The 15,167-nt window shown below is 39.1% G+C and overlaps 1 protein-coding gene across 1 annotated transcript in view; it reads right to left on the reverse strand.

Annotated features, from left to right (window-relative positions):
• Window positions 1–8,221, reverse strand: part of LOC131677741 (adenylosuccinate synthetase) — a 34,669-nt gene extending 26,448 nt beyond the window's left edge. The window contains exon 1 of the mRNA XM_058957761.1: window positions 7,636–8,221. Coding sequence (XP_058813744.1) covers window positions 7,636–7,833 — 198 coding nt within the window. The 5' untranslated portion in view covers window positions 7,834–8,221. The remainder of the gene's footprint in view (window positions 1–7,635) is intronic.
• Between the last annotated feature and the right edge of the window lie 6,946 nt (window positions 8,222–15,167).

Raw genomic sequence — 15,167 nt, forward strand, 5'->3', positions numbered from 1 at the left:
TACTTTCCTGATCAAATGCACCTCAATGAAACTGAATGGGGCAGTAGTAGGGCATCATTTATTTGCAAATCGTATGCAGCTCACCGGAGTACAAAGTAAAACAAAAATCTTATGGGTGCATTTTCCCGGTATGATGATTTTGAATATGGGACTGTTATGCAAGCACCGGCAGTTCTTGTATGGGGTGTGCCGTACACGTTCCCATCATTTATCCCAAGAACCATCCCCACCATGCTATATTTCATCCTTAGGAGAAAAATTGTGTAAGCACCAAAATTTCTCACTAGGGTGAGACTTCACTGTGTCTTATCGGTATAAACAGAACTTCTGCTCGGACGGGACATCACGTTTGACCAGTCGTTCGATTGAAACACAAAGTGTGTTTTAGTTTTAGGGATTTAGCGTCATGCCGGCGCTAAGCTATTCCGACTAAAAGTTAGTGTCGGTTTCTGATGAGACGAAGTCGAAACGCAGCCATGACTAATATCATATATAATTTTTGTTATGCCGCAACCCATTTCGCATAATGATTTTAATTTTAACAATAGCTTAAACGTTACAAAATGCACAATCAGCAAGGCAAGACTAATTTTATCTGCATTTTCATATTTGTACACACATACGTTTATTTACAGGATTAAAAAATCCATTGCAAATGCAAGTTTTTTCTTTGCGATAACCGGCTCGATAGCACAGGAACAATATGCCCTATTAATCTTAGCTGATTTACTGCTATATTAAGTGTATACTCGGCGAATTTTTAAGCGAACCAATAAAAATCACTGAGATGAGATGAGTAAATTCAACGAAACGTGGAAGCGGAAAACCTTGTTACTAACAAAAACGAGTCAAATTCGATCGTGCTACAACAGCAGTCAACAGTGTGAACAAAATTAGTGATGACGTATATTGTAGTGCACTTTGTATTGTGATAGCCAGTGTTTCACACGAGGTTTTACCTACATACCCGAGTGCATACCTAATATAAGCACTACACAAGTAGAGTTTCTCCTAATGATGGCAGAACAGTTCCATATTAAATTTGCAAAAGGGCGAATAAGATTTGTAAACAAACTTTTATTTTGATTTCTCTTAATTTACTATAATTTCGAAGTAGAAAACAACTGAAATTACTTCTACGAAGGGTAAAAATTTACATTAACGCATATTTTTCATGAAATTCCACTCTGCAGCAGACTAATGAGCGAAACAAGTTTGTTTACAAAAAACACATTCGCCCTTTTGACGAATTAATATTGAGTTCATCACTAGCATTAGTTTATGTATGGTGTATGGTGGGATATGGGATTGTTGTACATAAAATCAATTAAGAACATGGTGTATGTTGTAGTAGAGGTTATTTTGTTCTTGATATTATTGCTGGATTCGGGAATTCAAAAATCGTCCTCGATATTGGGATTCATATCCGCGTCGAAAATGAATTCTTGCTCTGGCTTTTTGTTTTCGACATCGTTTTGACGTTGTGATATACTTAACATGGCTTCGTAATATTCGTTGTTGCTGACATAGCTCATCAAATCTCGGAGATCATTCAGTTTAGCTTAATGAAGCTTAACCGGTTGCTTGTCGATCCGTTCTAGTATTAAAATTGGCATATTTTCGAGATCCCGTTCATTTGCTATTGTAAAGGTATTGTTCATCGTAATGATTAATTTTAAGGCCAACTACTCCCGAATCTGACGATCGATATTGGAACGATACAATGGGCATAAATTTCAAATGTTCATTACTGTCGTCATATGTCGGGCGTTTGTAATGTGTCATCAGTTTTTAGTGCGTAGAATTGCATCAGTTCGATTTTCTGGAGTGGATTGGTCGCTCTCACCTGTGTGATAAATACCGCCCGATCTCGAGGGATTTCAATGCCGTAAGGGTGCTTTTCTTTGCCTTCTCTTTGCGTGCACGGATTCCACCTCATCATCATGTATATAATAAAATTATGATTTTGTCCACTACACCTGTCCGAAAACGAATTTATAATGTAAAATTTATAAATAATGTAAGAAAGTGTAATAAGCATGAACCGAACGACCCCTGACGCCGCGGCGAGCGATTGTTTTGTTCCAAATAAAACATTTAACATTAGTGCCGTTTATAGTATAGAATACAGTGAGATTGTACGTATATAAAGCGTTAAGCACGGTGTTGCCAGGCATTTTTGGAAGTCGAAGCTCGCTGTGCAAACCGTTTTACATTTTTTAGATTCAGCAACGTCCTCTTTTTTCTTTCTATAAACGTATTGTGCAGCTTCTTGCCGTTTCTTCCGGGTTTGCTGGATTTCATCTTTAACGTTTGCATCAGATGCTGTCTTCATAGGAATTTTAAACCGATCACATTTATTACAACAATCTTCCTGAGGTTAACCAGAGCTATGGCCTTCTTCTCTTTAATGTCGAATGTGGAGAGGCACATTTTCTTACAAATACAACAAAATTCCTCCGACACTGGGTAAAAAATAATGAAAGGTGAATTTTCTTTGCTAATTCAAAACCTAAAAGGCAACGGAATCGGTGATATTGATACTACATATATTGAATTTCCGTATACTCACTCTATACTTAGCAGCATATTTTATATCGATATGCAAACTGATGAACTGATTTTGGCCTCATGATTTTAACTGGAGCGAGCTTTTTAGAAGGAATATGCTCCAATCCTCACTCTTTCAGATTTTTATTATTTAAATTTGAATCCTTTTGCTTGCTGGATCGCGCCTCGAAAACTTTAAATCGTAACCCAAGTTCCTCTGGAAAAAATAATAAAATATTTTACCATTATTGTCTGTTTTAGTTTCCTTCCATTCAAACCTTCATCAGACATATTTGTGGAATCAGTTTCATTAATGGTAAGATTGGAAATATTTAAAAAGTGAAAAATCGTTCAACAGCGTGGCGTCTTCTGTCTCATCGCCGTCTTCACTGATAACTGAGTATGCGTCGCAAATGTCGCCTCGGTTGTTACTGAGTTACGACATATCTGCTGTTCTCGCTAACGCCCTTCCATTGTTAAAGAAGTTTGTTATTATGTTCAGTGAATGTAACTGAAGCATTAGAATCTTTAGAATACGATGTATTTTCGTCGGCTTGTGTACCTTTGCTATTTTTAAGCGATATTGAAGATTGGCTGGTAGCGGTGGTTACTAAAAGATCATTGTAAGCACACATGCTAGATAGCGGGTTACGATGTGACAATTTTGAACTAGAACGATTGGAGAGAACCCCGTAGAGAATACGTCAACTTGAGGATGGATCAATTTTCCGATTGGGCAAAGCCTTTTCGTGATTTGGCCACCAAACGATGGTCGGAAGATATTATGGTTGTAGGGATTGAGACAATGGCGACTACGACAAATACGGTGTTCTTTGGCTTAGCAAATGACGCAATAGCGCGAGGACTATCGTATGTTAGTGAACGAAAACTGTCAGAACGAAATGGTGCATTCCAGGCCGAAAGCGTGCTGCTGATGGAGCGGTTTAATAACAATTTATGGTGTAGGCTTTCTGGTAAACTCATATGAACACGACTAGGAGTACTAAGAGATTGGTTTGCCATATGCTTTTCATATGATCCCAAGTCATTCGTTATCGAGCACTCAGTCGAGATAGAAGTCTTTTGTCATCGGTCCGTACACTCTATAGCGACAAATAGTGTTAATCCGCGTTCAAGGTTATTTGCACACTCTACGCCTAGTTGAGGTTTCAGTATTTTTTCCCTTCTTTTGTGTTTCTGTTTCTGATTACCGTTAGCCGGTGAGTGACAAGTGAAGCAGTGTTCTTCTAGTAAGCCGTCTGGATACCGTTACCTACACAAGCTAAGTATTAGTTTTCGTTTCCCCTTCTTGGTTGTCTTAATAAAGTGCACTGGGCAATAGGCCCGTGCAAAAATGACTTCCCCTGACGGCGGTTTATCTCAAGGTGAGATGGACGTCGAAATAAAATGGCTCCCCGGCTCAAGGTATATCCGAGCTCGGCCACCGGGCCATTTGTGATCTTCTTTCGGACCAAAGAAAAAAAGTGTTTGAATCTGTTGAAGATTTCTCGAGTTCTGACGGATCGGTATTCGGCCGTGACAGAAATATCGAAAATTCGCCCTGATAAGCTTCGGGTGGTGGTTAACAGTTCAACTCAGGCAAACGATATTGCTGGCTACAAGCCCTTTACGAAGGAGTACAGGGTGTATATTCCAGCTAGCAGGGTTGAAGTCAGTGGGGTCGTTTCCGATTCGAGTCTGACTTGCGAGGACCTGCTAAAATATAGGACTGGCTGTTTCAAAGACCCCATGCTTAAGCCAGTGAAGATACTGGAATGCAAACGTTTGCATTCAGCATCAGTCGCAGCTGACGGCAAGAAAATATACGTCAACTCAGACTCTTATCGGGTGACCTTCGCCGGCTCTGCCCTGCCCAATTACCTCCTCTTTGACAAGGTTCGTCTACCTGTTCGCCTCTTTGTGCCGCGGGTCATGAATTGTACTAATTGCAAACAATTGGGACACACAGCCTCCCATTGTAGCAATAAAGCCCGCTGTGGGAAATGCGGTGGGAATCATGCAGATGATTCCTGTGGTAGAGATGTCGAAAAGTGTCTCTGTGGGGGAAACCCACATGATCTCCCTTCATGTCCCGCGTACAAACAGCGCGAGGAAAATCTTAAGCGTTCCCTTCAGGGACGCTCTAAGCGATCTTTTGCAGAAACGCTTAAGATAGCTACGCCACCTGTCTCTACGAACATCTTTACCAACTTGTCTACTGACGAAGGCGACTGTGATGAACCCCAGGAGGGAACATCTTCTGCTGTGCCTAGAAGTAGTAGAAAAAGGAAGAACATTTCCTCTTCCAAGCTTCGTCGTAAAGGCCAGAAGGTGTCTCTTCATGGTCCCCCTAAAATAACTACTCAAGGAAGTACTGGTGCAAAACCGAAGTAAGCCGCTCCCGGTCTCAGTAACCTGAGCTCAGAAAAGGAGTTCCCAGCACTTCCAGGAACATCAAAAACCCCAAGTGTTCCCATATCTCAGCCAGAGAAAGAAAACGGTGCTGGCTTAATAAATTTCTCTGACATTGTGGACCGTATTCTTACAGCTTTAAACATTTCTGACCCCCTTAAAAGTATCTTGATAAGCTTTCTTCCCGCAGTAAAAACATTTTTGATGCAGTTCACTGCGAAATGGCCCCTTCTTTCAGCGATTGTATCCTTCGATGGCTAATTCATCGAACGAGGTCAAGGATTTAATCACTGTTCTACAGTGGAATTGCAGAAGCATTATCCCGAAAATCGATTCGCTCAAAATCTTACTAAATAATTTGAAATGCGATGCATTTGCCCTATGCGAGACATGGCTCACTTCAGAAATAACCCTACACTTCCACGATTTTAATATTATTCGCTTGGATCGAGAAGACTCTTACGGAGGAGTACTTTTGGGGATCAAAAAGTGCTATTCTTTCAATCGGACCGACCTCCCCTCAACACCAGGCATTGAAGTTGTCGCTTGCCAAACCAGAATTAAAGGCAAAGACCTTTGCATTGCTTCCACCTACATCCCCCCTAGAGCCTCAGTTAGCCACCGACGGCTTTGCGATATTGCGGAACTCCTCCCCGCACCGAGGCTAGTTTTAGGTGACTTCAACTCCCACGGCACGGCATGGGGTTGCCTTCATGACGATAATCGATCTACCCTACTCCATGAGCTTTGCGACAACTTCAATATGACTATTTTGAATACGGGTGAAATACGTAAAGCGGTTTTACGATTGGCAAGATCGACATTGCGTAAATACTGATGCACTTCCCAAAAAAGAGGTTAATAAAAACGAAATTAATTAAAACAATGTTTTGAATATAGAAACTAGTGCTTTCAGCCTCTCAAAGCGTTTGCCACCAAAAATATTATTGTACACATATGCATACACCTTATGCAGATTATCTTGAATCTGTTTTGCGTTTGTCAAATCTGCCACTCTTTTTATTCTTATCCGGACACGCTCTTTTTCCCTTTGGGGCAGACCCTCGGTTGCTCCTTGTCGGTGACATTGCAAAACGACAGTTTTATTTCTTACGCACATTGCAAACTTTACTTGTATATCAGTTTTCAGTGTCTTTACTACCCGTAATCGCAAGTCAGTGCCATGTTCTATGGGATTCCCTATCTACATGGGACTGACTTGCGATTATAAGCAGTTTATGTTTGTAATACATGCTAAGAATACCAAATCATGTGATGCGATGACCGGTAGATTAGAGAAGAAACCCCCCTTCGCCCAGCTCTATCAGTCTAATTAGCGCACCGAAAATTCGTAAACCACATATTTAGGCTTCGCGGGGCAGGCCGCCTTTCCTAAGTTTATCACGTGCTCAAAAACTTAGTTTCTGTTGGTATAAGTTTAGTTGATATTACATTCAAATGCCCGACCATCAATCTTATTTATGGCAGCAAAAAGGAACACAAACCTAAAATGACAAAATTTTAAGTTTTCGCTTCTCATTTTCTACGCCGTCCATTCAGTATAGGTACATAGCAATGGGTCATGAAAGTATTGAAAGTGATGTGACCATTTTCTATATGAAACCTAAGAGTATGATACTTGCGCCAGAGCAGACTAATCATTTAAAGATTTATGCCCACAAATCATGTCATGCTTGGTCAACGAACGCCTGATGCACGCGCTACATTGAACTTAGCTTCGTTCAGCGAAATACAAAACTAGTCGGTTCATGGCTACATGTTTGGTCTAGCATATAATCAACAATTAACAAACCAGCTCGAATTCCGGACCAATAGCTGACACAGAAAATCTACCATAGTGTGTATGTTACTGATGCAAACATATTTTACTTTTGACGATACCGGTGGACATAATATACACTTTTCATCCCACTGAGTCTGGGTTCTCAATCCCAGTCGAAGTCGTTGAGATTTTGTGAGGTGAAAAATTGGTGGCCACGAAATAAATCCGTTGGTTACAGTTTAGGGCCCAGATGGTGGAGGAGTCACCTCTTTGGTATTGGTGAAAGGCAGTCAGTGCGACAAGAGGCCGACAGAAAATAAACATTAATGAAAAAATACGTTTCTTCGTAAGGGATTGTTGTAATCTGATTTTTTGCGAAATGAAGTGTACGGGCAGCCAAAAATCGAAAATTCGTGTTCAAAGCAAAATCAAGAAATCACATAAGATGAATCATTTGGATTTTCCTCGGCAAACTCGGTTACTTAGTGGGAAGCTCTTTTTTAAGTAAATGATGCAGTCTTCGAACTAAACTTGGACAAAAATTAAAGAAAACTGATTGACCTTGACATGAAAATAGTTTAATCGACAGGTTATCGTCTGATTGTTAAACTAGTTATTGCCGTTTCTACTTGACCGTGGAACTGATTCAGGTTGCAACACCAACCGCTGTCAGTTCATACATTTTGACAGTAGTTGGGGTTAGAACCCCAGTCAATTTTGTTCATCTTAGCCTAGCAAAAATGACATAAGTTAATGTCCTCGTGCATCACACATTGTACTCTGTAATGCTTTCAATTATTATACCCATGCATAAACTCCCCTGACTCATCGGACTTTGTACAAGAGCTTCGTTGCTTGCGGGAAAATATCTATTACAATCTACAACTCACCTGACACCGGCAAACAACGTCCGCCTCAGTGGCCAACATATCAACCACCTTGCCTTTTCCTTCGTCACCCCATTGTGCTCCCAACACAACCGTCACCTTCGAGCGGTACGGATTCAGACAACGCTGATGCATCTGCTCGTGATTCGTTTGCGAACCATGCGGGAGATGATTTTCGCCATTCAGTGCAACTTGCGACATTTTACGAAGTTTCCAGATTCACACTACACTCCCAAACAAGTCGAAATCAAAATGCGACCGAATATGGTAAAAAAATTGAACCTCAATGGAAATGATTACAACACAGGTCAACCAATCGTACTTTTTTCACTGCTTGCACACGCACAGGCCGGAAAAATTACAAAGTTGCAAACACACGCTGGAATACCGGAAGTATGTTGATACAGTGTTGAACGCGAACCGGAATGACACGAAATATAACTGATTCTGGACGACAAACTAGAGCGACGAAACTAAAGCAGCTGCTTCGCCATTCAGAAAATTAAGTCACGAGTCACACCGCGAAAAGCGAGAAAATTCGACTGACAACTTAGCAAGTCAACCACGAGTACCGACAGACGGAGAAGAACGATTTTTTGCTGTGGAAAATCCTGATATCGCGCGCTCACTATCAGAATACTGGGAGAGAAACAGAGAGGGCGGATCAGCTGACAGCGATGGCATGACAGCTCGTGTTTTTGGGTCCCACTTCCCGGGAAAATAGCGCATGCTCGTTGCCGGAGCCCGAAGTCGACATGAAATCTAGCCGTTTCACATTTGAAAAGGGACAATCTGCAAAATACGACAAAATAAAACGACCTATAGAATAAGTTCTTTTATTGTCGCTGCAGCACTATTCTGCAATGCGCTGAACAGTCCAGCGACGCGAAGATTTCTAGCGACGTCAGTGGAATTGTCATTTCATGAATAAAATAAACAAAGAAATTTTCGTCAATAAAACTATAGTTGATCTTATATTTTGTGTTGTCATGGTTATAGTCGACATGCTACTAAAAATCAATCACTTTCTTATTTATTTTAATCATGTGAGATCATGATAAATGAATATCATAATATAGAACTTTTAAATGCGATTGTATGGCTCTAATTTGATTTTTTTTTCTTTAAGAATCACAAAAAGATTGGTTTTGAATTATTTGTTTATAATCAAAACATTTAACAAAGTCTAGACTACATCAAGAAACTATGAACTTCGCTGGGGTAACGTATGCTGACGAGCGACAAGTCGCTTCTGATTTTTGTCTGCAGACACAATAACGTAAATTGAGCTACTTTTGAGTTGTGCGTCGCTTTCGCACTTATTAGTGTTGTCAAAAACAAAACGAGAGATTCGACTCGGTCGAGGTCTTCCGGGCAGTAAAGTACTTTTGAGTTGCTTGGGGTACACTCAAAATTAGGTAAATTCAACTTAAATTTAAGTAAATTAAATCAAGGTTGAGTTATGATTTTTGCCGTAGTTAAATGGAAATTACCTTCAACACGGTTTACCTAATTTTACCTTCCCGCACGATACCACGAGATTGAATCAAAAGTACTCAATTTCAGGTAGCTTTTCGGTGGCGTGTAAACAGTCTGTGCACCGCCCAGCGATGCCACATGTTTTTTTGAAATGTCTGTAGAAGAATAACTAAAATGTCTGTAAAAGTCTGTAGGTGGTTGTGTAAATCCTAGTTCACTAAAATTTTACTTTAAAAATAGATTTAAAGTAGAATTCTATTGTGAATGAATCACTCGTATTCGAAAACAGTTATTCTAATGCAATTTTACTAAACATTATTACCCTTTTAAAAGTCTGTAGATCTCTGGCTACGTCTGTAGAAGACATCAAAAGTCTGTAAAATACAGACATGTCTGTAAATCTGGCATCGCTCACCGCCTGACGAAGTCGACTAGCAAGTCGATATAAATTGACTTTTACTGTGTGCCGTGTTTATAAACATTGCTTCACAGTTTAATTCGATCGTGAACCGACAAATGGGCGAAACTAACAAATGTACACAAACAGAGTTTTGATTAATATCTGAAAGAGGAGTAAAAATACTTCATAAAAATATAAAAACTCATTTATAAATATTCCACACTTCATGAAAATCAATAAAAAACAAAACGGCGCATCCGACTTTCAACTGTAAACAAAATGCCAGGCGGGTTACGCCTCTGCATTTCTAAGGTAGTGTATACAGGCGAAATTGACAGCATCATTGTTTACAAGGTCCGTAAACAGAATCGCCCTAAACAAAATCCAAGTGCTTGTTACGCCCAGGGGGAATAACAAATTTTCCCCTCCAGCGAGCACGGCGAAAGCCACATTTGATTTTTGTTTTTTGGCGACACTGCAGGGCGAAATTAAGAGTCGTCAAAACAAGAGGGCGACTCGAAAATGGCCTAATCAACATTTCATAACAACACTCGGCGAAATAATCTGTTTTCAATTTTATCAACGAAAACGTTATTTTATAAAATATTTTAGTTATGCTTCCGAAAACTAGTATTGTTTCAAAGTGTTTCAATACATTTGAAAGCGCAGTACGCAAACACAGTTAAAATACGATTTAATTTTCTGAACCGAATATTCAAAGCTATTTTTCTCGATTCGATATCATTGCGACTTCGGCCCTTTGGTCGATTCATGATCGAATTGACTTATTTGACATCTATGACACCAACACAGTTGCACTGTGTATAGACAACATACATATAACGCTATGTTTATAAATCGCCATCTGATTTAACTTAATTTGGCAAAAATGTCACAAATCTTGCACTAACACAACTGAACATGGATTAGTTAATGGCAGTGTTGGTGAATATGGCTCACAGTAAATACGCTGTAATCATATATTTCACGAGGTTTGGCCAGATTCATTATTGGTCACTGCACAGTGTCGTCATGCATTCAATGTGACAAGTGGTGGTCCTGTTGATTACATTTTGAACTTAGAGATTATTAGTATTTCAAAAATGATACATTGGGAAGCATTTGAAATATATTGGGAATCATGTTTTTGGAAGTATAAATGTTCTCTAGAATCCATTACAATTAAATTGTGCTATTCCCTGCTGTATATGAAGGATCTAATAAGTGAATTAATTATTTGTTCTTGTGGTATCTAAATCGGTAAGCAGTTTTGCGGTAAAATTTCTTGGGAATTAATTGTTAGCACTAAGCATATTTTAATGGAATCCAAAAGTGTTAAGTCCAAACTGTAAACAAAAGGAACAGCACTTGTCAAATTTGTGAGATTAAGGCATCTCATACAATGGTCAGTAATCCTATTTGGAAAATTAATATTATTTCATTTTGTTTGATTGCGTATATTGTTTCTACTTGTATACTAGACCGGTTCAATTGTTGACTATTAGCTCCACCAGGCTCTACTGATTCCTTTTAGTAATTAGTGAGTGTGCAAATTTTGGTACCGGTTGGTTGTGCCTACGGACCCTCCAAAAATTTCTAAGTTTATATGAATATTAGTATGGAAAATCTATTAACATTGAAAATAAATTCTTAAAAAATCACCTCATCAATCAATTAGCTCTTATTAATTTACACATAGATTTTTGCAATTGGGTCATTAAATGAGAAAAAAAGTCGTTTTTTATTACTTACATCGATAAAGCTGATTTTCGTGATTGTAACAATGTTTTTTCCAACTCAGAAAACGTGAAAATAATATTAACATTTAAAATAAAGAAATATGTTGACAGTCTGGATTTGACACTATAGGAAGGATTTGACATATCGAATTTCACGACAAATGATGCCCTGTCAGAAAAAAATAGGGCATGTTTTCTCGGTTTTCCTGGAGGGTTATTTTTATTTGACATAAACACCATGCATTGCATATAGTTTTTTTCATTTTGGGTGTAGTCTTGATAGGCCAGATGTAAACAACCGCAGTTTTCCTATGTATGATTGCCAAGTTTACATAAGATTTATATTAAAAAACAAAAAAATCGTTTTTACGTATTACAACGAATTTTTTTTTGAAATAATGTTATATTATGTATATTGGACCTAAAATTTATCGAATGGAACGGAAAACTATATATAGCTTAATGACCCAATTAGCGGTGGCATATAGACACTATTTGCTGACTCGTAAACCTAATGTGTGTATTTACAAGAAATATTAATCTTACATTCACATTTCATAACTATAAGACACATAAAACCCGATTCTATAGCAATACGCACATATAACTTATGTGTGCGCATACATAGTTTATACAGTTGACACATAGAAGGTATGTGTGCGCTGTATAACATCAACATTTCTTCTTCATATGGATTTTAAGTGGATAGAAGCTAATAGAATTAACGTTTGGATTTTTTTGAGTGTAGTAATGCTGCCTAAGCTCGACTCCTGTCAGCAGAAGACAAAAGATTCGTCCGTAATATTTTTAGCCTGTTTCTAATGACACTTCTAGTTTTCCAATCTGTATGTTTCATATCCTTGCTCTCACTTGAGTACTATGACTCTAAATTTTCATAACTTTCCCTATTCAGTAATCTCTAGCTAATATAGTCGTGATTCGCTGGTTGGACCGAATTTGATTCGCTACTTGGACCGACTAACAAATGTCAAAAACTCTCCAAAGGAAATGTTGGCAGTGTAAATGCATCTGTTCATATCTCTAAATATTGTCAGATTATTTGTCAAAGTAAATTTGACACGAGATTTTGACGTTGCTTTTTAGTTGGACAATGGTCCAACTAGCGGAGGTCCAACTAAAAAGCGGTCCAGTTAAAAAGTGTCCAACCAGCGAATCACGACTGTAGAATGTCGTTAAAATGTGAAAAATTTGGAATGAAATTTATAAAAAATGACATATAAAATATTTGTGTTGGAGGTAAATAAACCAGTCGTAGTTGTTTTTGATTTTTTTTAACGCATGTTTTTCGTGTATCACTTATCGATCATCACCATCATTACCAAACGATCTACCGGAATTTTGTGGAGTATTGCGTAATGTGACCGCCGAAGTGCCTATCTACGTGGAAATAAAAAGTTCTGTTTCATGGCAAAATCAGTGATAAAGCTATCATGACCACCGAGTTGTGTGGTGTTTGCGCTCACGAAGAGAGTGAAGTGGCTTGCAATGGATTCTGCCATTAATTTTTCCATCTCAAGTGCGTGAAACTAACTGTCGAAGTTCGCGATTTAATAAAAAGCAGTTCTCAGTTGTTTTTGATGTGTGTGTACTAAGATGTCTGGTGCCTGCTTTACAAACGCAAAACAGTGGACAGACATAAAACTAAAATTGACGCCATTCTACTGCGATCTCGCTCTTCGGAGACAACGCCACTGCATTCCTTCCCTCTGCCTGGCACCAGTGGATTGCGCAAAAAACCAAAACTTGAAATGGATGAAAATTTTAATGCCATCCCGCGTGCGTCAGTTGGCATTATAGAAATCGAGCCGTCCGTTAGTATTCCTCTCGTCACAAAGAAAAATGGAGCAGAAATGTTTTGGTTTTATCTTTCCGGGTTCTCTCCAGAAGCTACGGATATCCAAATTGCCGAGTGAGTGAAGCAGAATCTGAACTCCAATGAGACTGTGGATGTGACGAGGTTAGTTCCAAAAGGTAAAAATTTTGAAGAATTGACTTTCAAATCATTCAAAGTCGAAATCGGACCGCTCCTGAAAGATGTTGCCCTCTCAGCGTCAACATGGCCAAGAGGAATTATTTTCCGGCAATTTGATTTTCGTCCTTCAAACCGCCGTACCCCGTTTCGTATCCAACCAGAAATCGACAAATAATAATCAAATTACTCCTGACCATCTCTCTCATTCTGTCCGCATTCTGCCTCCGGATCAGCTGTCTAGCAATACATCCATACGCCATCCGTTTACTTTGTTTTATCAGAACGTGAGAGGTCACCGAACGAAGACTACTTCCTTGGATGCGGCGCTTTCCATATGTGAGTACGATATTATAGCGGTTACCGAGACTTGGTTGAATGAAATTTTTCGAATGCTGAACTGACCTTTAACTAACGCTTCATCGATGCGATTTAAACTCTCGTACCAGCACACATCAGCGCAGCGGCGGTGTTATGGTAGGTGTAAAAACCATTTGTAACCCTTGTCAATGATGATAGCTTGGAACAAATAGTCCAAGTCAAATTAAATATCGGCTTGCTCTATATATGTACCGTTTATATTCCTCCCAACTCTGAAACCGACTTGTACGAAAAGCACGCTTCATGCATACAGCAAATAAGCGATCGAGCGGCTGAGAGTGATACTATTGTCATGGTTGGAGATTATAATATTCCTCATCTGAACGACTATACGACAGTGATATACAGTCGTGATTCGCTGGTTGGCCCACAGCCTTGTCCAACTAACGAATTTGATTCGCTAGTTGGACCGTCAGACAAATGTCAAAAACTCTCCAAAGGAGATGTTGGTTGTGTAAATGCATCTGTTCACATTTCTAAATATTGTCAGATTGATTGTCAAAGTAAATTTGACATAAGATTTTGGCATTTAGATGCTTTTAGTTGGACTATTCCAACTAGCGGAGGTCCAACTAAAAAGCGGTCCAGTTAAAAAGTGTCCAACCATCGAATCACGACTGTAGGTGCTTTTCTACCCAAAAATGCTAATGACAACAATAGATTACTCGATCTTGCATCTCAAGTGCGTCATCGGATGCCGCAAACATGTTCTCGACGTTTTTTTTTTTTTTTTCAATTCGTTTATTTGATAAGGCAGGTTTGCGTTAGCTTAAAGGTGCCAATTTTGTTTTGTTTTACATTTTAAATTACTTAAAACTAGGGGCTTACATATTGATTTTTGAAATTAAACTAAGGCTAATTTATAGCTATACATATACACAAGGGGGTAGTATAATTTTCGTAAGATTAGAGGGGTCATTTAGTTTTTATGGCAATATGGTTTGACATTTTTAGCAATGAGATTATTGGAGCAAATAATGTTTAACTAAGGGGGAAAATTTTTACGACTATCTTAAAAGTAGAAATAATTAGAGGGCGTGATTAAATTTTGTAAAGATTCGGAGACATTAATTAGAGTTATTTTATGTGGTAGTAGAGTTGGGCATTTTCAACGAGATCATATAATATAATAGTTAAAACTAGAAAAGGCAAGAAGAGCTAAATGCTTCATGAAGATATTTGGGGGGGGGGGGGGGGAAGGGGTGTTACTTCTGTGTATAAGAGTCAGGGGAAGTAGGGTGGACAAACATGGCAGGGGGAGAACATTATTTCAGTTTCAGACTTCGGGAGATCAACGGATGGATTACAGAATCAGGGTGGTCTTCATCAGGAAGAATCATGTACTGGGACGCCGGGTGGTCGTTCTCGAAATGGCAGGGGTTTCTCCAGACGATTTCGTAGTGCGGCTCAGATGTTGATCGGCTACATTTCGCGTTGTGCGTGTGATGTTCGTGCTTTAGGTCCCGTGTTTGTTGGCTCATTCGACAGGGATGTTTTGTGTCGCCTTGGAGTCGCATCAAACCATCGTGGGTGTATGGTACAGGTG

Source organism: Topomyia yanbarensis, chromosome 1, assembly GCF_030247195.1.
Source record: "Topomyia yanbarensis strain Yona2022 chromosome 1, ASM3024719v1, whole genome shotgun sequence".
NCBI classification, from domain to species: Eukaryota; Metazoa; Arthropoda; class Insecta; order Diptera; family Culicidae; genus Topomyia; species Topomyia yanbarensis.